The 25,656-nt window shown below is 35.5% G+C and overlaps 1 protein-coding gene and 1 pseudogene across 1 annotated transcript in view; one reads left to right on the top strand and one right to left on the bottom strand.

Moving 5' to 3' along the window:
* Nucleotides 1-559: 559 nt before the first annotated feature.
* NUP155 (nucleoporin 155kDa) overlaps nucleotides 560-25,656 on the bottom strand; it is a 49,963-nt gene continuing 24,866 nt past the window's right edge. The window contains exons 17-35 of the mRNA XM_010853761.1: nucleotides 24,947-25,009; nucleotides 24,286-24,433; nucleotides 23,178-23,244; nucleotides 22,023-22,138; nucleotides 20,427-20,524; nucleotides 18,449-18,579; nucleotides 15,929-16,120; nucleotides 15,141-15,279; nucleotides 14,348-14,483; nucleotides 13,306-13,459; nucleotides 12,994-13,098; nucleotides 12,224-12,378; nucleotides 9,164-9,293; nucleotides 7,886-7,999; nucleotides 7,094-7,214; nucleotides 6,344-6,454; nucleotides 3,265-3,401; nucleotides 1,780-1,886; nucleotides 560-1,149 (exon numbers count right to left, since the gene is read on the bottom strand). Of these exons, the coding sequence (XP_010852063.1) occupies nucleotides 1,011-1,149; nucleotides 1,780-1,886; nucleotides 3,265-3,401; nucleotides 6,344-6,454; nucleotides 7,094-7,214; nucleotides 7,886-7,999; nucleotides 9,164-9,293; nucleotides 12,224-12,378; nucleotides 12,994-13,098; nucleotides 13,306-13,459; nucleotides 14,348-14,483; nucleotides 15,141-15,279; nucleotides 15,929-16,120; nucleotides 18,449-18,579; nucleotides 20,427-20,524; nucleotides 22,023-22,138; nucleotides 23,178-23,244; nucleotides 24,286-24,433; nucleotides 24,947-25,009 (2,363 nt within the window). The 3' untranslated portion in view covers nucleotides 560-1,010. The remainder of the gene's footprint in view (nucleotides 1,150-1,779; nucleotides 1,887-3,264; nucleotides 3,402-6,343; nucleotides 6,455-7,093; nucleotides 7,215-7,885; nucleotides 8,000-9,163; nucleotides 9,294-12,223; nucleotides 12,379-12,993; nucleotides 13,099-13,305; nucleotides 13,460-14,347; nucleotides 14,484-15,140; nucleotides 15,280-15,928; nucleotides 16,121-18,448; nucleotides 18,580-20,426; nucleotides 20,525-22,022; nucleotides 22,139-23,177; nucleotides 23,245-24,285; nucleotides 24,434-24,946; nucleotides 25,010-25,656) is intronic.
* LOC104998545 lies at nucleotides 9,577-11,916 on the top strand (annotated as a pseudogene).

Genomic DNA, 25,656 nt, shown 5'->3' with positions numbered 1-25,656 from the left:
GGAAAGGAGTCCATGTTCTTGTTTTTCTGTGAGTCCTGGTCACTCGCCAGACTTTTCTCTTTTGTTGCCATGACTTTGGGCACTTGGTTTTGCCATCCTAATTCTGCTGGAAGATTAGGAACTATATTATGAACAGTTTTGCTTCATATATGGCGTGTCTTGGGTGAACCTCAGGTGTTGTGGTTACTGATGAGCAAGGGAGGAGGCATCAGATGGGAAGCTCCATCCTGAACTGGTTATATCTTCTAACACAGTGGTCCTCAACCTGACATGTACTGGAACATCATGAAGGGCATTAAAACAGAGTGCTGGGCTGGAGAATCGGAATTTCTAACAAATGTCCAGATGCTGCTGATGTGCTGGTCTGGTGCACACACTTTGAGAACCACCAGTTTAAAGGAATCAGTAGTCCCACGACAAAGAAGAGTTAGGTGGATGATGAGGGAAAACAGCATCTCCCTGGAGGGGAGATAGGACATAGACCATTAATTACAAGTTTATCACTTGCTCAGAAAAAACAACCAGGTGTGTACTACAAGGATTGAAACTGAAAAAATCAGTAGTTAGAAGAAATTTTTTTCCAAAGATGAACCCAAAAATTTAAAAAACTTTTAAAAAGAGACTGTTTATTTGCTTATTTAAGAACTGTTGTAGAATCTACTATTACGGGACTGGACCTATTCAGCTAGCCTATTTAAGTTTCGATACTTGAACTAACTTGACAATGAGCATATAAATTCAAAACAAGAGTTTTTTACTTATTTATCCTTGTGTTAAAATCATAAATAATCTTATTTGTTTTTAACTTGATTATTAAAAAGCAAAATAGTATTATGTAGTAAAAAAGAATTCACCTGCAAATGTACTCTGCTGATACCAGCCATTTATTAAAAATGCATTTCTACTAAAATTGTTCTTAAATTCTTAGATTTAGAGCATGTGATAGCTGGACCCAGCTGAGTTTTTATTTTACAGATTAAAAACGCAGGGATGAAAATACATTACAATAATTAATGTAGCCGTTCTAGTTTAGCCTGAAGAGATTTAAAGTTTCCAGTGATGGCTTGTACTGCTGCTGAGGAGCTCATAGACTGGAGCTCGACCAGATAACCACAAACAGCATCCAGGCAGAGATTTGTGAATCTTCTCCTGTAAAGAAAAAGACACCCATTCAGCCATCTACAGATTCAGAAACATTTCCTCCTATAGGACTTCCCTTCAACTTCTGCTAATCTTACTCAGTAAAGGCCCACAGAAGAGGAAGGATCATGTGATTAAGTAAATGGCAAATAAATGAAAACAGAGAAAGACACTCAGGGGGTAGGTGGATTACCACATACCACCATTTTCCTCTCGAAGATTGTTACAGTGAGAAGGAAGGCAGTAAGGAATGACTCCTTAAATTAGTATTAAATATTTACATTCATTTGGTCTCCTCAAACAAATGTATCTTGAAATGGCCAATAATATCACAAAAGACACAATGGCACTTCCTAAGCTGCTCATTCAAAATGGAAGGAGTTTAGCAGTAATTCATTAATTTTATCCTTTCATTTACAGGGAGAAATCAGGACAAGGGCTGGAAAATGGAAAAACTCTCACCTTTTATATGTGCTAACTGATATAAAATAGTTTCTGCAAACATACACGAGTTTAAATCTCACATACTTCTTTGAGTCTCTGTATTGTGCCCCACTATCTCCAAATTTGTTACCCAGATATTTATTCAATGCATTTAAAAACCTTTGGTATACAACACAGTATCTAATTCATAGTTACCTCTCACAATTTAAAACTTGGCTAGGATTTTCAACATATCTTGTCAATAGTACATGTATACAATCCAAAAGGTGTAGTGGCTTCTTCATTCTGTTCCAGAATGGATCCTATAAAGAAAAAACACATAGTCAGTTTTAAGGTGAATTGTGTCCACTCATTTTCCCCTCACTTATGTTAGTTAAAATACTCATCAGAGTTCAGTGCACTGAACACTGCACTGTGAAGTCATTTAGGAAGAATATTTGATGTATCATTGCACTTTGCAGAGCATATGAATTTGCTGTTTAGGAACCTGAGACAACAGGAAAAAAAAGAATCCATTTCTTCCTATTGACTGTGACACGATTCTTACCTGGAACCTATGCAGATTTAATCTGGTAGTGTGAATAAGAGACTAAACCAAAAAAAAGACTAAACCAGTAGTCAGAGAATCTTAATTCTAGTTCTGACTCCACCATTACTAGCCATGTGACTTGAATAAGTTATTTAACATCTCTGCTCTTGTCAGATGTAAATGGGATATTATTAGTTGTTCATTTTTGTGAAAGGCTCAGTGTGAGTTTTAATGAGATAAATAAGTGCCTTGGAAAGCACTGTATGAATGTTCTGATGAAGCTACTATAATCATGACTAGTATTAAACACAAGCCAGTTCAACAGGTTTCGTTTAGTTCTTTCATCTTAGGATAAAAATTACACAACTTAAGTCCAATAAGGTTAAATATGGTGAGGAAGACCTTTTTTAAAAAAACTGAGGTATAACTGACATGTAACATTGTATTAGTTTCAGAGTGATTTGCTGAATAGAGTGATTTGCTGTTTGCGTTCAAAATGATGCAATATGATCACCATAATAAGCCTAGTTATCCTCTGTCACCATATAGTTAAATTTTCCTTTTCTTGTGGAGAGAAAGATCTTTAAGCACTGATATTTTAGATGAGGTTACAAGGATTGAGAACAAATATTTTGTTTTTACAGTGAATGATATTTTGTTCTTTATTAATTTACTTTTCTTTTTTGGCTGTGCTGCGTTTTCATTGTGCACTCAGGCTCTCTAGCTGTGGTGTGTGGGCTCATCTGCCCTGTGGCACGTGGGATCTCAGTTCCCCGGCCAGGGATCAAACCTACATGTCCTGTGTTGGGAGGTGGATTCTTAATCTCTGGACCACCAGGAAAGGCTCTATTCCTTTACAGTAAGTAATTCTTAATGTATTTAGCCTATTCGGCTAAAAGTAAAGCATATGTAATTATGCTTTATTGATACTGAAAAATATTTGATTTTTATCATGGTATATAACAAAGCAACTCTCATTACTGGTATCAAAAGTCTGAAGCATGATAATTTCTGATACTCAACAAATGAAGCAAATTTCTGATGCAACTCTATTATATGATACTTGTAAGCACACAACCAAAAAAATCTGCTCCTGTATCTAGAAAATTAAATTGACTTAACTAAATTATTTTATTTAATATTTTCCTTACCCGTGACTTGAACAAGTGATCATATACTTCCAGTAGTCTAGGTAATGGCACTCCAATTTCATTCATTGTCTGTATCACAAAACCCACATCCCAGTTCAAAGTACAAACTTGCTGCTCTAAGAACTGCACGATAAAATCTGGGGAGAGAAAAAGATCAGCTGGGATTGTTAACTCTACTTTTGCCCAGTGTTACCAAGATGTAATTGACATATAGCACTGTGTAAGTTTAAGGTGTAAATGTGATGATCTAAAACATATTGCCAAATGTTTTCCACGATAAAATTAGTTAACATGTCCTTCACCTCATAGAATCACTAATTTTTGTTGTTCTAGATTTGTTAACACTTGATACTAAAAAGTAGGTCTTATTCATAACTGAGAAGCTTCTAGAGGGAAATTTTTTAAAAAACAATTTTCAAAACAAATAATTCTTTGAATATAAAATAAGGCATATACCAAAACAGGCAAACCTATAGAGACAGAAAGGAGATTAGCGGGTGCTTAAGGCTGAGGGTGGATATTTCTTTTTGATGAAAATGGTGATGAAAATGGTCTAAATTTAACTGTGATGGTTGCACAACTCTGCAAATATGCTAAAACCATTCGCTTACACACTTCAAAGCTATTAGGGAAAAAACTATTAGAGTGAATGTAGAAAAAAGCAAAAGGTACAAGTGGAGAACAGAGATCATTGACAATCACACTTTTAGAGAGGGCCTGCTTATATATATTTTTTTTTAATTTATTCAATTATTCATTTATTTATTTCTTGGCTGTGCAGAGTCTCAGTTGCGGCACACAGGAACTTTGACCTTTATTGTGGCATGAAAGATGTGTAGTTGCGCCATGAGGAATCTTTAGTTGTGGCATGTGGGATCTAGTTCCCCCATCAGAATCAAACCCAGGCCCCCTGCTCGGGGAGCATGGAATCTTAAATGCTGGACCACCAGGGAAGTCTCATGATAAGAGTTCCTTACTATCTTGAAACACTGGATCTTAACAGCTTTTCAGAAAAAGAAGGGGTGCTGTATCTTGATTTTAGAAATATTAAATATAATATTCATAAGATTCTTCTTTATTTTGGTGACTCTAATTGTGGTCCCACTCTCACTTTTTACTACCTGTTATATCAGAAATAAGCTCTTAACAGAAGCAATCAAATTCATATTTATGGTACCTAAAATCTGAGACTGACCAATGTGAATAGCCATGGGCAAGAAGAATCACTAAAGATTGAACAGTTAACTACAGTTAACAGGTAACTACAAGTTACCACACAGAAATTCTGGAGAGGTAATAGAAATTCTAAAGTCTCAATTTGTTCCAGCTTGAAGTCTCTTGTTTGCCTTTGACAGAGTGATAGAAAAAGGAAGTTCTCTTCTATTCTAAATTTTATTGGGCTGCACAACTAACAATCTTAAGCCAGAGAAGAAATACCCTCAAAAGGTACTGTGCACAACGCGGTCATTTTGCTATTAAAATTGTCAAGCTTCACATACTCATATGGTTGCTCTTTATTTTATCAATCAATGGAAACAGTGACAGACTATTTTGGGGGGCTCCAAAATCACTGCAGATGGTGACTGCAGCCATGAAATTAAAAGATGATTGCTCCTTGGAAGAAAAGCTATGACCAACCTAGACAGCATATTAAAAGAAAAGACAGGTGCACCGGGATGACCCAGAGGGATGGTACGGGGAGGGAGGTGGGAGGGGGCTCAGGGTGGGGAGCACGTGTACACCTGTGGCAGATTCATGTTGATGTATGGCAAAACCAATACAATATTGTAAAGTAATTAGCCTCCAATTAAAATGAATAAATTAAAAAAAAGAAAAGACATTACTTTGCCAATAAAGGTCCGTCTAGTCAAAGCTATGGTTTTTCCAGAAGTCATGTATGGATGTGAGAGTTGGGACTATAAACAAAGCTGAGCGCTGAAGAATTGATGCTTTTGAACTGTGGTGTTGGAGAAGACTCTTGAGAGTCCCTTGGACTGCAAGGAGATCCAACCAGTCCATCCTAAAGGAGATCAGTCCTGGGTGTTCACTGGAAGGACTGATGTTGAAGCTGAAACTCCAATACTTTGGCCACTTGATGCGAAGAACTGACTCATTTGAAAAGACCCTGATGCTGGGAAAGATTGAAGGCAGGACGAGAAGGGGACGACAGAGGATGATGGTTGGATGGCATCACCGACTCGATGGACATGAGTTTGAGCAAGCTCTGGGAGTTGGTGATGGACAGGGAAGCGTGGCGTGGTGCAGTCCATGGAGTCGCAAAGAGTCGGACACGACTGAGCAATTGAACTGAACTGAAAGGGCACAGGCAGTTTTTAATACTGTACTTATAAGAAATAAGGATATGATTGTAACAGTTTTATTTCTTACCATGTCCAGGGAATAAATCCTAAATCAGAGAAGACCTGTAAACAAGTCTGTATCTTTATATTTTAAAAACAATATAAGGTTATAAGTATCTTCATGTTTCTCATCACTTTTCGAAAGCACAAAGTGCTTATTTAACATTCTACTGTATGAATGTATTTATGTTGAGTCTATTGTTTTACGACCGAAGAAGACATTACAAGTTGGCAAATGGCTCATAATAGAGTTTCCTACCTTACAAATTTGGTTAAGAAAGGGATTCACAGAAATTACATTTTTAACACAACTACTTGCTATTTTAAAGAAAAATATGTCCTCAATATTCAGGGAGCAGTTAAACCAATCACAGATCATCAACACATGAAAACATCAGCTATTTTTCCCTTCTCTTCAAACTTGTATAACGTTGCCAATAATACAACACTGTGGTCTGTTAGTACTATTTCAACATAGCTATATAAACCTGGAAGGTCAAGCAAAGAAAGTTTCACATCCAAAACTATTCATCAACAGATCCTACTAGTCTTTGGAAGTGTTTTTTTCTGGAGAGGTAGAATTAAACTGCAAAGCTGATAAATTGCAACAACAAAATGATTTTGCTCTAAAAACCATTATTTCTCCATGTCAATGAAGAACACCATCAAAACAAAGAGAAGACAAAAGCCCCATGACTGCAGCTGAAGTTATGGCTCACCGAGAGGAAAGAAGCGAGGCGTGCCGGCATATATCTTGCCCAGGAGCACAATCTTGAGACTAAGAGCATGCATCCTATCTGGGGAGCTCAACGTCACACTTTCATTTAGTTCTGTAAGAAAGAGGTCATTAGAAACCCAAAGTAGTTTTTTTTTTTTTAATTTTTGGCCTTGTGGCATGGGATCTAGTTCCCTGAAAGTGAAATTGTTAGTCACTCAGTCAAATCCTACTCCTTGTAGACCCCATGGACTGTAGCCCACCAGGCTCCTCTGTCCATGGGATTTCCCAGGCAAGAATACTGGAGTGGGTTGCCATTTCCTTCTCCTCAAAGTGTTTTTAATGTGAAAAGTTTAAACTATTTTATTGTGTCTCAAGGGACAAAATACGATAGAGCTTGTTTGTATTCACATTAATATAATGAGCAGATTCTATGTTTCCGTTAGTGTCTGACATACTTTCATCTTAGAAGGGGACTGGTTATGGGATTCTGAGCTAAGTTTCTCAGAATTCCTTACTAAGCAGTACAAACCACAAAAATCACAATCTTTTCTGAGGGTCCTCTCAAACATTCACTGGAATCCTTCTCTAGAGGATCACCTTCAACCATATCCAGGTACCTGTCACTTACCCTCTGCTTAGATATATACAATTTTCATGAGCCCTTAATATATGATCACTAACAGTGTACATTCACTCTTCTACCAAGTCATTAAATAATGTGTAGCTAACAGACCTAGCTGTGAACACTTACCTTTTTCTATGATATCTTGCCAAAGTGTCTGCACCAGTATAGGGTCTGAATAACCAGCACAGTGAATTATTGCAAGTTTACATTCTGCAAGTTTAAATGGGTCAGCAAACTCCCCATAAAGCTGTAGGAGAAAATGCCAACATCCATCAAGAGGTTAGTATTCAGAAATTAACAATAAAGAACCCACTGAAAGTCAAAAGTAACCAAAGATGTTATCTGAAGTTCCTAAGATATGATATAAATATGTGATGATGTGTAGGTTGTCATAATGCCAGATTAAGAATGGTTAACGCATTTAAACAGATTTCAATAGGTGTGCCTTTTTTTTCCCCCTTGGCTAAGAGCAAGATGCCGCAGTGACACTTCTTTTAGAACTAGTATTGTCCAAACTAAGGTTTGAAAAGATCATGGATAAACTGACAAATCTAAGGGTGCTTCTGGGTACTCAGAGAAATGTCCAGTAATAACTGAAAAAGAAACTGTTCCAGAGGGTACAGAGTGGGAGAGGCTTGGCAATTGGGCAAATATAAATTGTTCTTTCAAGACAAGAAGCAGTCCATAAATTAGACGGCAGGAGTTTTAACAAAGCCCCATGTGAGGTTCATAGATTCTTGACAGAAAGTGGCCTGGAAAGAGAAACATGCTCTAAGGGTGAGGTAACACGGTGGTTTCAGCCCAGTGACGAGCTCCCAAAGATGGCTCAACTGCTTTCTTAAAGGAAAATGCAAAAGAAACAAGGAATTTGTAGATAATAGCTGATTATCATAGGGATTTCATTTGCCTTTTTGTTACCTTAGTTATGTCCATTAGTTCAGAATCCAGCTGAGAAATTGCATCCTGTACAGAAGAATGATGGGAATATTGCCTTTGTAGTGTCTCTTGTATCTGAAGTTGGATCCTGGCAACCTGGTTTGGGTAGAAAAAAGCAAATCGTAAGTTCTTCATGATAAATCACCAGGTATTTGGAGAAATGACTCCTAGTATCTGACTTTAAGTTTGTTTGCTAAATAACAAATTTTAAGTTTGTTAATAGCATAGTAACTATAGTTAATGATACTGTATTGCATATTTACAAAGTTGCCTAGAGAGTAGATATTAAAAAGTTCTCATCACAAGAAAAAAAAAATTTTGTAATCATTTATGGTGACAAATGCTCACCAGACTTATTGTGATCCTTTTACAATATATAGAAAAATTTAATCATTATGTTGTACACCTGAGCAATTGTTATATGTCAATTCTACCTCGATAAAAAAAATGTATAAAGGCTTTTATTAGAACAGACTATCAACCCTTCATTACAACAAAGAGGATTACATAGGGACTGGGCTGCGCCTGAGAGCCTTTGCTGCCCACCAACACCAGTTTCTCCCATGATTACAGCCAGACAAAATGGCCAGAACTCTACTTCACAGCCTCCTTTGCATGGAGTCTGGCCCTAAGACTAAGTTCTCTTCAAGGCAATGTGAACATAAGTATGCCACTTCAGGGCTGAGGTTTTTAAGAGTGAATGTGCTTCTGACATGCTCTCTTCACGCTTCTTCCCTCTGATCAAAAAAAAAAAAAAAAGGTAAGACTATTGGAATGGTAGAACCAGAAAATAGAATTTGGGAAGTGACATCAACCAAGTGGAAGGAAGCCACATGCCAATCAGGAACACCAACTCTGGATTTTTGTGAATGAGGAATAAGCTTTTGTATATGGACCACTAAATATACATTAGTGTGTCTCTTAGTAAAGGCTTTAGCCCACTCTACTTCACACATCTATTAATAATCTCTGGAATTAATGGTGAATGCAATATAATCTGCTTAGTGTTAGAAGAGTTAGAATTAACCTTTAGAAATGTCACAGAGAAAACTTTTAGATTATAGCAATGCCCTAAGACCCAAGTGCTGTATTGTTAAAATCTTTTATTTATATATAAATATGAAAAGAAAGAAAGAAGGCAGAAGAGATTAAAATTAATACTGACTGCTACAGACCTACTATTTATTAGGGGAAGAGAGAAGTGGACTAACACGTGGCTAATCATCAGTGTGGACAGGCTTAAGTATTGTTAGCACTTACTTCCATTTTTTCCTCTAATTCGTGAAGGAATTCACCGTCTGCAGCTATTGATGAAATGGCAGTGGAACTTTTGGCACTAAGAATGGCCCGAGCAATGTATTCGAGTCGCTGCTGAAGTGAAATTTCTGTGCTGGAGGAGGAAAATCCTTACTTTTATTTATGTGAATTCTTCAGGAGCCTATATATCAGTTATGATGTACTATTTTATACCAAATTAACATAAAAGGCCATTTGAAACTTGAAAAAGTAGAGGATTTCTAACAAAAGAGATCCACAATTTCAGTGAACACATAAAGAAATACTTATATCCAAAAAATTATCTTACTATTTTAAAACTTCAGTATATTAAAACTTGGAACCTTCTAAAGTTAAAGAAAACTTTTTATTATTCCTCATATTCTTCATTTCTCTACCTTAATGTGGCCAAACCCAAATTGATACCCAAAATACAGAAACTTCTTAATTGAGAAGAAATTATATGCTCAGGTTTAAGGAAGCAAAAATTCTGAAAAAGTACAAAGACCACAAAAATGTATTGTTGATTACTCACAAAACATGCAACAGAACAGTTAAAGACTGTGATAAAAGGAGATGCTTTCTGTCAGCACTGAAGAGCAATCCTAGCACTCTTACAAGTAAATAGCCTGAAGAACCCAGAAAGACTCTTAAGTTCTGCAAACCTAAACCATGGTTTATCTCGTCCAAAGGCAAGAAGAGCCCAACACTGATCTTCAGAACACCTACATCTGGACAGTTAACCCCCATCTGCTCCTCAAAGAACGTGAGCCAAACAAAGAAACACCTCTCAGCTAAGTGTTGCTTAGTCAGAGTGACTGGGAAGAATCCAAGGGTGAACTTTAGAAATGTCTCCTGTGTAAAGGGTGAACTATGAAAGTAAAAAAGGTTTAATGCAATTTCTGAAACTTAGAAAAACTGCTTTTACAAAAACCTGTATTTATTCTTAAAATACATGGAAACTGGGGTCCAAGAACAAACTCTTCCTGGCATTCTTCAGTGTTTAATGGAGAAAAATACCTTGTTAGAATGAAAAACTGAAAATCTGCCTCCCTAACAGGGTGATTATGAGGGTCAAAAATATATAAAAGGTCCTTGTAAGTAGTAAAGATATACATGGACAAAGAAAACAAGACTGTACCTTCAGGAGCCTTGTTTCATAAAGGCTTTATTTTCCCCTCTCATCTCTTAAAAAAAAATAACAAAAAAACCCCACTTGAAACAAACATTTTGAAAGTGGATAACATTTCCAAATTACTTAAAGTAGAATATTCTATAGCCACCAACTTATTTGGTACAGCTTACATATATAGAAAAAGAGTATAGTGAGAAAGAGTAACATAATAGTTGGAAAAATATTTTATTGTTGAAAGAGATGGATGCTAAGTTACGAGCTAAAGACTAGACGTACAGGGTCCTCACATGAAGGGAAAATTAGGTTGTATGCATGTGTGAAGTAGAAATGGACAATGGGCACTGTCCTTAAAAGAGGATTTCCAAATATTTTATAACAAGAACGTAGTAATTGTGATAACAAGGAAAAAGGTCCAAAAGTTCAAATGAAAAGGCAATTAAGGGCCACTCTAACAGTGCAAGCAATGACCGAAATGACTTACAAAGATTTGTACAGTAATGGTACTTGGATGTACAAAGAGGAATGACAAGAGTAATCCAGAAATGAGATTCTGAAGGCCTGGATAAGGTCACAGTCCATATGCGCCTCTGAGGGCAGAAAATAATACTGGATAAAGAAATGAATTACAGAACCTTAAGACAGAGCTATAGTGAATTAAATATTTAATAATGCCGTCATTTCGTCTTTTGGTTTTTTTTTTTTTTTGGTCAATTCTTGGTTATACAAAAACTACGACTTGACCAAGGCCTTTACTCTGAAATACATTTTAGGTCTTTACTAGCTCAAATTCCTTTTCTTTCCTTTTATTAAACCAAAGACAAATTGAAGTCACTACGATATATGTCATTTTCTGTATGTGAGGGGAATTTATGAAAATCAAGTGATTATTGTGACCAAAGAGGGCAAGAAGATAAAAAATGCCTTGGGTCCACACACGCAGTAATTACAACTGCGTGACTGCACAGACACACACTCTCCCACCTGCTGTCAGCCACAGCTGGATGCTTGACGTAACCGTTCTGATTAACATGGTTTAACCACAGCTTTGCCTCAAACACCTCCTCTTCCTAACATAACCAATCTTTATGTTTTAAAAATAGCACCATATTCTTTTGGCAACATTTCAAATGAAGAGGGTCAAATTAATAATCTTTCCAAAATTGTATTGTCTTGTATTGTCTTTATATGACAATCTAATTGGATATATCAATGCCTTCTGTAACAGAATTCTTAACCCTCCTTAATATATATGCTGTAAGACCTTGTCAGGAGCTTAAACCAATGTAAGAGTTGAGGAAATTGGTCTGGAATTTGTTAAACGTTTAAAATTATAACGCCTTTGAAAAACATTTTTTGTCCTTTTAATTAATAATAGTAATGATTTGCCATCAGTAGAAAAGAATCTAAAGACATAGTTTAAAGAAAAAGGGTTTAGAAAATAGTTTGAATAGAGTCTGTTTAGTAGAAGTTATTTGGTACCTTTACACATTATTAAAAATGAAACAAACAAAAAGAAAAACTATAAACTTCAGGTAAATCCAGGGCTTCCCATGTAGTTCAAATGGTAAAGAATCTGTCTACAATGTTGGAGACCTAGGTTCAATCTCTGGGTCAGGAAGGTCCCCTGGGGAAGGGCATGGCAACCCCTCCAGTATTCTTGCCTGGAGAATCCCCGTGGACAGAGGAGCCTGGCGGGCTACAGTCCATGGAGTCACAAACAATCAGACATGACTGAGCGACCAACACTTTCACTTTAGGTAAATCCAAGTAAACTCATACAAATTCTATATATGTATAACCTGAATAAAGTTTTCTTAAAATCTTAAAATTTAAAAATTAAAGTCTGGGTGCAGTAACTAGATATGGTCCAGTTATCAATTACTCATCACAGTGAGAATATGAGGCCATACCTATGCATGTCAGCCAATTTGGACAGGACACGAGCTGCACTGCTAAAACTTCTGTTCTTCTCGTAATACCTCCAGAGTAGATCCATATAACGAACTTTGTTTTGATCAACTTTGGCCATTCGTACTAGATGTGGCTCCAGAAATGGAGAAGCAATCTGGAAATTGTACAGTTGTTCAGAGACATTTTCTGACCACCCACTTGCTCTTTACATAATAAATATATCATCATTTTATAGGTGTGCCTTGTTTTATGAATACATAAGCAATATTATAATCCAGTAACAGATAAGAAAGGGGCAATTTTTCTCATTATAAATTATCAAAGAACTGCTATGATAGTCGTATTATGTTGATAAAAATAATTTATTACAACCCAATTGCAAATCTTTTAATAAACTTTGAGAACACAGTTACTGATTTCTAGCCTCTGAGCTCAAAGACATCCTTGCCACAATCTGTTGCCATTTTACAGGGTGAGGAACACTGACACTTAGGGTAGTGAAAGGACATTTGTGAAGCAGCTTAATGGCAGAGTTAAGACAAAGTTCAGATCTCCGAATTCATGATCCATTGATTTTCATGCCACAATATAAACAATCCCAATCAGCTTCTAAATAACAAGAAAATTAGAGCAACAGGATATCTTGCTCACTAGAAAAAAGTATTACATTATTTGGCTTTTCACTAATACAATAACCATATATACTAACCCAATGAGGTAATGCTACTTAAAAATATAAATTAACACTATTGGTATAAAAAATATTTACCTGTAGCAGTTTATCTGCAAGGTCTGCTTGTATTAGCCAATTATAAAGGGCAATACTAAAGAGTTCATCTTTGGATCGCTGAGACAATTTAAGCATTTGTTCAAACTAAAAAAACAAAACAGTAAAAATTAGCACAGTTAAACGCTTGACCTGACCTTCAGCCTTTTAAACCTCTTGCAAGAAATCAAGAATCCTTAAATGGTAAGTTCTGAGAGCTATCACCTTTCCCTAGATGACTATACCACCGCCACCACCGTGCAGAACTTCTAAATGCAGTGCATTTTCAGAATGAAAATACACTGTGTCCCTTACATGATGTCCTGCTTCTTCATTACTCAGCATGTTGGGATCAGATGACAACACCGGAGGCCCGGGCTTCTTGGGGACGCTGGGAGACTGAGGAGCAGCCTTACTTTGATTTACCAGTTCTTGAAGTGTATCTGTAATACACTTGTAACTGTTTAATCTGAAAAAGCATGAAAGAGGAACGGTTACATGATTTAGTTAGCAACTGGTTAACAACTGAAATACAAACTAAAGGTAATTTTGAATACACACACAGTTTGGTATTAAAAATAATACAAATCATACACTTTTCCTGTAGGTTTGAGCATTTGTTTAGAAGGGTGAACTCATAAAAATGAAACGCATGTCTAAGATTGGTTATATATTTCCCTTCTGAATATCCATTGTTTTTTAGCAGTCTCTAAACATTTAAAAATCATCCTTTAAAATACTAAAACAAAACAATTAATCTTCATTTAGAACAAGACACTAGGGCTGGACAGGTGAGGCAGCACTTTTGTTTCCAAAAATGTCATCACATTTAAAACTGACATTAACATGTATACACTGCTGTATTCAAAATGGATAACCAACAAGGACGTGCTGTATAGTACATGGAACTCAGTGTTGTGTGCCAGCCTGGATGGAAGCCGGGTCTGGGGGGAAGGATACATGTATGTGTACAGCTCAGTCCCTTCGCTGTTCACCTGAAACTACCACAATATTGTTAATCAGCTATAACCCAATACAAAATAAAGTTTAAAGTTTGGGGGAAAAAAAAAACAAACCAGAAACAAAAAACTGACAGTAATACAATTTCAGAAAAACCACAGAGGTAGTTCAAAATATTCCTTAAGAATTCCCAACAGACTATAATTTTATCCATAGGCAAAGAATTATAATATTGATTCACACCTTTGATAAAATGGGCATTTTTAGGAAAAGCATAATTCAATTTCATAAGGGCTGTACTTGAAACATTATTTTCCTAATACTACCAGTCAAACTTTTCACAAAGAAAAGTCCTATATCCATAAAGTTGAGACTCTGCTAAGGTGATAAAACTCACCTTTCCTGGAAAGCCTGAAGTCCTATGATGTCCTCTTCTGGTTCTCCGTGTTTATAGAAATGAAGTCCAAGACCCTGAGGATCTTTTTTTTCTGCAGCAGTAAGAGAGAGCTCCACCACACCCTCATAAAAACGCACTAATGGGAAAGAGTTAAGGCATATTATTAAGTGGATACATTTTTCTTTAGCTGGCTTATAAAGACGCTGATCAAGGTTATTATGTTCACTATTGTAAGGGTTCTACTGTGTATTAGTTACCTAGATGACAATATCATATAAATTATTTCTGATGAGTCTACCGAAGAACTAGGTTCTAAAAACATGCCGAAAAGGCAGCATTAATATATTTCCTTCACTGTTAAAAAAATTTCGTATTTAAAATAACAAAGAGGAGGACTACAGTTCCTTGATGGAAAAAAAAAAAACCCATCTAAGGATTCATAGTACTACCTGTTCTAACAGAACATCATGTTAGATTTGATTTCAAGTAATTTTAAACTGTGCAGACAGGTAAAAAAATTAGTCAAAAGAATCGAAAGTACCTGAAAAATAAATGTAACCCAGAAAGCAATCTAATACAGATGGTAGTTTAACCAGAACAGGACTGACACTACAATGTTAAAAAGTTATACATTTCAAGATAAGAGCACTATTGCTCTTCTAGAAGCTGGTACAGTCATCAAACACTAAGACACAGAAATTTATTTTGTATGTCTTATCACTTGGGCCACTGAAAATCGAAGGAAGACGTGCCTCTGAGTTGAGCAGAAGGTATGAAACATTTCGTTTCTCACCTTGCCTATACTGAGCACAAACACTGGATAGGTCCACCTGATTGCTGATTTTCTGATACTCCTTTAAGGATTCCCTTAACATTCGTTCCTTTTCAATCTTATTTTGAACTTGTCGGGAATGCTGGAGAAGCTCATTTGCCTAGACGTAGAGATGGTAAGAACTTAGGAAGATATGAAATCAAGCACACAGATGATGCTGTCAATACAGGTTTTAATTTATGTCTAAATTTACATCTGGTTTATGACCATCAAAGATAAAAACAACTCTGCAAACTTACTTCTTCTTAATTTTAGGCAGAAAAGTTTTTGACCAAAATATCCTAGCTATTCTTAATTCCTCTCTCAAATATGTTAAGTAAGACAGCTTTTGACTGGTAAATCTCTTGCCTAGTAAATACATTATTGGTCAGCAGGCAGTCCGGGAAACACTGATTTTTTAAGGTTTTTTCACCTGTAGGAAAGGATCAATAAAAATTGCCCAATTAACTCTATTATACACAAATTTTAGTGATTTTAAAAAAATATTTTAAAGAAAGGCATATTTAACCATTTTTTCCATATGGTCTAGAAATACTATCAAAGATTCTTTATGAAAAATTTATATATGTATTTTAAGAAATAATATATTCCAACTTCCTTCTTACACAGAGGAGAATTCTGAGGTCATGAAAGGCTAAGAGACCTACCCCCAGGTCATATGTCAAGGAAAAAAGAGAATTTCTGATTACAGTACCACTGTGCTCTTAGCACACTGCAAAAAACACCAAACAGGTGACAGAACATCATACCTTAGAACAAATTGCATCATCAGTGCTATAAAGAAGTGGGCAGATGTCCTGTAAGTGTAAACTAATGCCATCAACAGCAGCATTATCTCTGATGTAGCAGTTGATCAGAGAAGCAATTAATGCCCCGGTCAGTTCCTTGTCCCTGATTACCAGGTCTTTAAAGGTGGTGATTTTTAACTGTTCTTGAAATTCCTAGGAGTATAAGAGAAAATTATTCCTTTGATCAAAAATATAAGAATATCGTATTTCTGCACAGAATGAAATTTCTTCAATAATTTAAAATAATTAAAACATTAATAGCCTCTATAATTTAAAAAATAAAATATACTGAAGTATAAAAATAATAAAATTTTACAAATTTTCATACATCATAGAGAACTGGAAAAGAGCCCATAGTATGCCTATTCCAAATCTCTCACTTTATAAACAGAAAGCAAAGCCCAAGTATGAGCCAAAATTGGAGGCAGGCCTCCTGACTTTAGTTATAACTAGGAAAAAACAATCAATTATCTACATTAAAAAATCTTTGGCTTACATTTATCTATCCAAAATAATGTGTCTCCTGCTTGCTCAGTTGTGTCCATCACTTTGCAACTATAGCCTGACAGGGTCCTCTGTCCGTGGGACTGTTCAGGCAAGACGACTGGAGTGGGTTGCCATTTCCTACTCTCAGGGATCTTCCCAACCCTGGGATTAAACCTGTGTCTCCAGTATTGCAGGTGGATTCTTTACCACTAAACCATCAGGAAAGCCAAAAATAATGTTCAACTTCTATTATTCAAGAACTTCTAACACTGGAGTTTGATCTCATTTTGTACAAATCAGGTTACTAAAATGGAGTTCTAAAGTATTGGGGTGATTTATATTACAGTAACATTCGGTTTAGTGATTTGACTACTATCTTTTCCTAAATTTCAGCAAATACACAATCAATGCCCAATTTTTTGATTTATATTTAATTTGCATTCCATGAGCATGTCGGGAAGGAAGCTTTGAAGATGAATCACAAAAAAAAAATACCTAGGCTACAAGTTGACCTAGATTATGCTTACCAGCCAATAAAACTAGAAATGATTATTCTAGCTGTCATGGAAAAGAAAACAGCTTTCATAATTAAGCATATTCATTTGAATCTTTAAAAAGATAACAGAAAATACATCTTTAAAAGGAACAAAACAACTCACTGGACAGTACTGGAAAGAACACAAAGATTGTCTTTTAACTTCAAAAACTGATACTTAAAAGTCAAGAATCAAAACATTTTTGGGTAACCAAACAGCCCTAGAGGATAAGGAATAGAACTACAGTTAATAAATATGGAAGAAACCACAGACTTAGAAAATTACCATTCTGTAATCCTAAATGAAATAACTGATTCAGGTAATGATTATCAATTGATGTGATGAAAGCTTGATGAAAGTTCAATGAAGAATTTCACAACAGCAGGACTAGACTTAACTTTTGAATCCAATAATCAATGTCAATATGACTAAAAGTGGGACAATCAAATCTTTTATGTCTCCTAATAAAATTTAATTAATACATTAGTTAATAATAAACATAATAAATTACTATCTATGAAGTATTCTATTCTTTCTCAAATAAATGGACCTGAACTTATCAAGCTTCTATAGACTTGATTTCCATTTCACAGAAAATGCAAGAAACAGGCAAACAAGTTCACTACAAGTATATAAATTTGCTACAATGCAACAGCAGAGACACAGAATGAATTACTCTAGATTGAGAGACTAAAGAGAAATAACAACCAAAAGCAATGAGTGAATCAACTGTTCAGATTCTAGTTAGAATAAACCAATCTTACAAAAAGATATTTTTAAGACAGTAATTTCACTATTTCAGATGCTACCAAAGAATTGATAATATTGCTAAATGTAATAATAAAATTGGTGTTCAAGAAAATGGCCACCTTTTTAAAGGAATACATACTAAAGTACATAGAAATGAAAAACCATGTCAGAGATCTACTTTTAAATAATTCAGTAAAAAAGAAAATAAGGGGATTAAGCAAAAGGGGTAAAATGAAAATGCTGAATACAAATGAACTGTGTATTTAAAAATATCTTTAGTAAAGTAAGATTTCATCCACATATCACAAACTTGTGGTTTTGACAATGAATCCCTCATGTTATCAGGGTGGCTCAGACAGTAAAGAATTTGCCTGCAATGCAGGAGACCCAGGTTTGATTCCTGCATCAGGAAGATCCCCTGGAGAAGGGAATGGCAGTCTACTCCAGTATTCTTGCCTGGAGAATTCCATGGACAGAGGAGCCTGGCAGGCTACAGTCTGTGGGCTTGCTAAGAGTCAGACATGACTGAGCGAATCTCAGTCTTCAAGTTATCATGCTTTAGTTCAATTTTCTCATTACATACTAATTTATCATAACCTAAATGCTTCCCAAAAGAATCCCTCCTGAATCTAAGTGCAAGATTAAAGCTTACTCAAAACAAGTTAACCACAATATTAATAGTATGATTTTAAGGAAAAAAATTTCCTACCTTCTGAAGTTCTCCTACAATAACAGTGAATTGATGTTCACAAAGAAGTTTCCATAAAGCCAGAGCCTGGTATGATTTTCGAACCAACTGCTGGATTGCCTGAAGTGAAATCTTTTCACTCAGTTGAGCCTCTAATTACAAAACACAACCAATGAAGTTTGCAAAATTTTATTTCAAGTAAGACAACACTTCATCTCAAATAAAGACAACCATAGTTAAGGGTGAGATCCTTATCGTTCTTCTGCAGATCACAGGGAATGATGATCATGAGTTGCTGAATTCATGGCTTTATCCTCTCACTATATGTAAGTGCTTCTGTGTGTGTGCATACATAAATAGTAAAAATGTTGCCATTTTGGACAACTTACACCATTGTTTTTTTCTGCTCAATTATATTTTCACAGGCTACTCATATTGATAAATGTAAGTCCAGTGCATTTATTTTAATTGCTGAGTATTCCACTATGTAGATTTTACTACAATTAGGTCCATTTTCCACCTGAAGGACATTTCTATTGTTTCCAATGTTTTGCTACTAAAACAGTAATGCTATAAATATCCTTAAAAAAGGTCTCCTTGAAAACACAGTCAGGTTTTGATGGGACTGCTTTTCATATTAAGATGCACTAGAGAATCATGAAATCAATTCAGTCAGTCATGATAGCTTTTTTTCCCCTCCCCCTTAAAAAAGGAAATAGAATGAAAAAGGGGGAAAAGAATAGAGTACAAAATAGTCTTAGTTGTTGCTTAAAATTGTGTTCAGTTGTGTGTGTATGCTTTTCAACATCTGGGTCGTAATGTAAAAATTATTTCTTACTGTGAGGAAAAACGTCTGATAAAGACTACTCCTGCATATATACTAAGAAGTGAAACTGCTGGCTTTGAATACATACGCATTTTTAGCTTTTATTATGTATGATCAAATTGCTCACCAAAGAGATATTTCAGTGTATATGGCCAGCAATTTGAATGCTCCCCTTTGTAAAAATTCTTACCATTGCTTGTATTTTATCAAGCTTACCTGAAAAGAAGTACTAAAAAAAAAATTTGCAAATACTGAACAGAAAACTGGATCTGGCAGGAAGGAAAGAAAGTCCGTTGAGACAAAAGTAAATGGCTGTGTCTTAATTGGCAAAGTTCTATAAGCCAGAATAACTGGCTTAAACAACACAAGGCAAAGAACTTTAAAAAGATAATTAAATGGCAGACAAAACTTAAACAATATTTTATTACTATTCCAGGTCACATCTGGAATAATTAATGGTTACAAGAACTTTTCAGTTCCTTTGCTCCTTCCTTAGCTGTTACTTTTTATAACTGATTAAAAAAAACACACAAAAACGTAACACTTGATTCATATCGTAAGCAATGTAACAAATACCATTTCACACACATAAGGATAGATATTTAAAAAAAGAAAAAGAAAAATTACTGGTGATCATGTGGAGAAAACTGGAATGCTTTGTGTACTAGTGGTATAAATGTACAATGGTATAGTTGTTATGAAAAAGTTATGGTGGTTACTCAAAAAATTAAAAATAGAACTACACATAATCCAGCAACTGCAATTCTGGATACATAAGAAAATAATTGAACGTGGGAAGTCAAATTTCTATTTGTATACCATATTCACAGCAGAATTATAAAAATACCCCAAAGGGTGAAGGCAACCTAACTGGGATCCCACAAGCCGTGTGGTTTGTCAAAAAAAAAATAAATTAATTAAAAAGTAAAAAAAAAAGGTACATATCATCATGTTTTCTGGTGGAAGAAAGGAAAAAAAATTATGAGCTGAAAGTTATGGAAATACAAGATGTCCATATTATAGTTATGCAAATAACACTAATATTATTTTAATAAAAATATTCATTAACGCAAATGACCTTATCAAGAGATACCCACTGTTTTCTATTCAACTAATAAGACTCTTTACTCGAGTCATCAACATTTAACTGATCAATCAGAAGCAATAATTTACCATGCAACTTCCTCTGCAGCTCCTGTTGCATCTGCTGAGTATTTCCATTTTCAGGACGCATGAATCCTATCAGCCTCTGCTGTACTTTGGCAGCAGTACTGAAACAGAAATTCCAGAAAATATATTAAAAAGGTTGTGCAACTATTACCATCACCTAATTTTAAAGCATTTTTACCCACTTTCCATTTGCAATTCTTTTTTTTTAAATATAAATTTATTTATTTTAATTGGAGGCTAATTACTTTACAATGTTGTTCAAAATTATAAATAGCATTATACTACTAATAGCTTGACTATAATGGAATACCATATAGCCAATACACGTGGCAATAGGTAAAGAACCCGCCTCCCAATGCAGGAGATGTAAGAAATGTGGATTTGATCCCTGGGATGGGAAGATCCCTTGGAGGAGGGCATATAATTAAAAGTTTACACTGTCACTTCAAATTAATTCACTGGGGGAGTGATGTGAATTTTTTACAAGTTTATATCATTTTATAACAACAAAAACTGTGCATCCTAAACATGTGTCCACACAAAAACTTCTACAGGAAAGTTCATATCAGCATCATTCATAATAGTCAAAAGCTGAAACACACAACACAGTAAATCAACTAAACTTCAAAAAACAAAAACATTTACAAAAAAGATAAAAGCTGAAACAAGTTAAATGTGTATCAAATGATAAACGGAAAAACGAAACCAAGGACTAACACACACTACATGTGACAATATTACACTGAGAAAGAACCCAAAACAAAAGGTCACATGTTGTCTATTTTCATTTACATAAAACATCCAAAATATGGCAGGTCCACAGAGGCAGAGAAGACTAGTATTTGTAGGAACTGGGGGACGGGCAACTTGGAGTGCCATGGACTCCACATGTTTGTGCACCACCAGATTCATATAGTGAAACTCAAATATCCAAGTGAAACAAAGTGAAAGTTAAAGTCCCTCAGTGGTGTCCAACTCTTTGTGACCCCACGGTCTGTCCAAGGAATTCTCCAGGCAATAGAGGAGTGGGTTGCCATTCCCTTCTCCAGGGGATCTTCCCAACCCAGGGATTGAACCCAGGTCTCCTGTATTGCAGGCAGATTCTTTTACTTGGTGGTGGCGCCTTTGGAAGGTAATTAGGTCTGGATGAGGTCATGAGGGTGTAGCCCCATGATGAGATTACCACCCTTAGAAGAAGAAAGCAGAGAACCTTGGGTCTGGTTCTCTCTCTGCCACATAAGACACAGAAAGAAAGCAGCTGTCTGCAAACCAGGAAGAAGGTCCTCACCGGAACTTAACCATGCTGACACTCTATCTCAGACTTCCAGCCTCCAGAACTATAAAAAATAAACGTTTGTCATCTAAGGCAGTTTATGGTATTTTTGTTACTTCAGCTTGTTATTAAGATAGGAAATGACTGATAATGGGTATAAGGTTTCTTTTTGGTGTGATACAGCTGTTCTGGAATTAGATAATAGTTATGAAATTTTAACTTTATGAATATACTAAAAACCATGAAACTTTTTTAAAAGGACAAATTTTATAATATGTAAATTAAATCTCAGGGACAAAAGGGAAATAAATTTTACTTATTCTTACTTTGGATTTCCTAATGGTCCTCCAGTAAATTGGGAGTTTCTGTCTAGAAATTCTTGTAAGCCTTTCAGTTCTAGTAGCACTGACTCCAGCAGCTGGGAGGGAACACTACTTTCAATCTGAAAAAGAAGAAATATTTTCAAAAATGTAAAAACAATGAAAAAGAGTATCCATAAAAAACATATACTCTATATTCCCATAATTGAATATTGAATTTTAATTTTGAGGTACCCTATCTTCACAAACAGAAAAGTTATTCCTTATATTAATTTATACTTGGTGACCAAAATAAAGGGCTAGACACCCACATTCCACCCTTGCTGCTTCGGTTAATCAGGTATAACTTACAGACAGTAAAATGTACAAATCTTAAGTGAACACTTTGATAGCTTTTTACATCTTAAGCGTCACCACCCAGACTACAATACTGAATATTTCCAACACCCAAGAAAGTTCTCTATTGCCCTTTTCTAGTCATTAGTCATTCTATCTTCTAGGTAAGAAACCACTTTTCTTACCTCTACCAAAAAAAGTATAGATTGATTTTGCCTGTTCAAAATTCACATAAATGGAATCATATATTAAGTAAATACACTCTGATTTTTAGAACTGTGAATTTTAAAAGTATCACAGCTAAAAATATATTTGATATCTCTACATTGGAAAAAGAAAAAAGCTTAAAATAAGTTGCACACATACTTCATATTAAAAAATTTTTATTATTTGAATTTATGATGATACAAATTTCTGTTTCTTAAAGCACTCTGGAAAGTATGCCAATGCTTGGAATTTAGTGCTATGTTCATGGAGTTTGTAGGCATATAAGCAAAATATTAAACAGTAATTTTGAGCAATATTAAGTATTGGGACTGACTCTATTTAGCCCTATAACAATGTTACAAGGAAGATACATTCTCATTTTACTTTAAGTTATCAGGCTCTGATTGTCAAATTTACTCATCAGTTAACAAGTGACAGAGCTTGAGATGTAATTCAGGGGGTGAACAGTTTACTGAACACCTACACAAACACATACATGAAGGAATAATCATTGCATGCTGTTTATAACATTAAGAAATATGAGACCATCTACTTATCCACTGAAAATATAAACTGGTTACATAGAGATGATGGAATACTACTACACAACACACTTACTGCAGTGATCTCTCTGTTGCCACTCTTAAATACTCTCTCCACAACTAAACTAGCATCCCATATGTTTCTGGAAAAAAAAATGTTTTAATGATTATGCTATAGATGAATAAAAACATTACAATATGTAGTAAATCCTTTTGCTGTGTGTTTATTTAGTTTTTAAAGTGTGGCAATGACTTCATTTAACATTTCACTAAGTTATCTGAAAGAATAACAACAACAACAAAGAAAAAACAGGAAAACTTCCAAACTTGATGTCATTTCACATAATGAAATACTGCTGAGGAAAAATCAAAGACTCTGGGTAATAAGTTGTAAACAAGGAAGTTCTGAGTTATGAGTTCTGCACTGTTTCACATTTTTAAGCAAAATGATTCATATGAAAGCATACGTCTCAAATTTAAGAAAAACATAACCAGACATAATTACTTGGCTACAGCAGAATGATTGCAAAATGGCTGTAATTCTATACCTACTCCTGACACCTAGCCTCTTTACAATATGACTCTGATGCCTGTTTTATAACGAGGAGTCTATTTCCCATCTTTTGAACCTGGGGTGGCTCGGAGATGTCTCGGAGATGTCTCCTTGACAAGTAAACGAAGTGGAAATGATAGGCCAGTTCTGAGCCTAGGCATCAGGAGGCTCTGCAAGTTTCTACTCTCTCATCGAACCTTGCTACCACCAAGTCAATGATCTTTGACTAACCTGCTAGAGAATAAGAGAACAATCCAGCTGTCCCAGCTGAGGCCACTCTAGACCAACACACAAACAAAACCCTGAACATGTGCCAGAGTTCTGAGCAGAACTCTCTTCTACCTCAAGGCCGATTTCATATTATGGAGTGCTTTGTTACACTCCATGTTAATATACATAGATATATTTTGAAGACACATATACATATGTGAAACATAGTAACAAATATAACTTCATGGTTAGATAATAGAAAAGCTGAATGACAGAAAACCATCTTATTAACAGACAAGTGAGCTTAAACTATAAGTAAAATTTAACAGGAATATGATGTTCCAAATTTGAAGCTAAAAATGTTCAACCGTACAAAATAGAGCAAGGTGAGCAATAGTTAATTATTCTATGAAAAACTTACCCCATGATTCGAGAAAAGTAAATGCAAATACCATTGTGTTTTCCAGAGTACACGATCTCTGGTCCAGCCATACAACTCATACTTGTGGCCTGAGTTGCCGGGCTTCCCAAAGCACACACTGGAGTAGACACGGCAGGAGGGTGAACACCTTGTACACACATAGGAAAATCAAATCTCAAAATTTAACCATAAACGTTCAGAATTCTCAAAAACCCAAGTCAGTTGTACCTGAGCCCATAGGAAAAAACAGTTACAAAAATACTGAAATAAATAGTAATTTAATTTGATTTTCCTTGACAAGAAGTGAGACTTAGACTTGGTTAGGAACTCCCAGGTTGGCTTTCAAGTGTGGCAATGCAGGATGAAAAGGAAAGCAAGCTTGCAATCACTGCATCTTAATGGTGGGAGTGAAACAGGCCAGTTAGTTCAGTGCTGGTGATTAAATCCTGCTACTCACAAAGGGGGATTTCTAGGTAGGCTAGGTAAAGGCATTCACAGCCAAATGCCAATGCTTGTTTGGATGCCACTTCTATTAAATCACATTATTTTCAGGGGAATAGGACAAGTTAATCTTCCCCACTCTAAGTGTTAAGAATAATAATTCATAATGATGGCTCCAGAAAGAATAGTAATAGCATCCTAAAACAGAGAAAAGAGGTACCTTGAGATGGTGTCCCTAAGAAGGATGGATTTGGATACAGAGTACCAGTAGGAACAGGAGAACCTGAAAAGAAAACAATATAAAGACTGATAAAATTATCTCCCAGTTTTTTGAATCTGATCAAAATCAGACACAGAAACTGCTTCTAAGTTTAAGAGTAAGGAGGGGCACCACTCATAATATATTCAAGAATTAGGGACCCATTTCCTAGCAATTTTCTAACAAGTCCCACTTTGAAAAACACTGAGGAGGGAGTTTGTTATTAAATCACTCAACTTTTTCCTGCTGAATAAGTAACAAATGAGTTCTGTAAATATTACTGCTTACATCTTATTTTGTTTCCCAGTATACACTAAGGATTCACTATATATAATTCTAATCAGAAATCTATAGAATTATTCCCTAACAATCCAGTAGCAGAAAAGAAAACATAACAAAATTTTTTATCCATTAAAATATGTTACTGTGTGTGCTCAGTGTTCAACTCTTTGTGACCCCATGGACTGTAGCCCACCAGGCTTCTCTGTCCATGGTATTTTCCAGGCAAGAATACTGGGGCAGGCTGACATTTCCCACTCTTAGAGGATCTTCCAGACCCAGGGATCAAACTCACATCTCCTGTGTCTCCTGCCTTGGCATGCAGATTCTTTACCACTGAGCCACCTGGGAAGCCCTAAAATATGCTACAAAGCTTTTAAAATTCAAGCTCT

This window comes from Bison bison, unplaced genomic scaffold, assembly GCF_000754665.1.
Source record: "Bison bison bison isolate TAMUID 2011002044 unplaced genomic scaffold, Bison_UMD1.0 scf7180017864331, whole genome shotgun sequence".
Lineage (NCBI taxonomy): Eukaryota > Metazoa > Chordata > Mammalia > Artiodactyla > Bovidae > Bison > Bison bison.
Note: the sequence above shows the minus strand (reverse complement) of the source record. Positions and strands in the feature narration are given on the sequence as shown.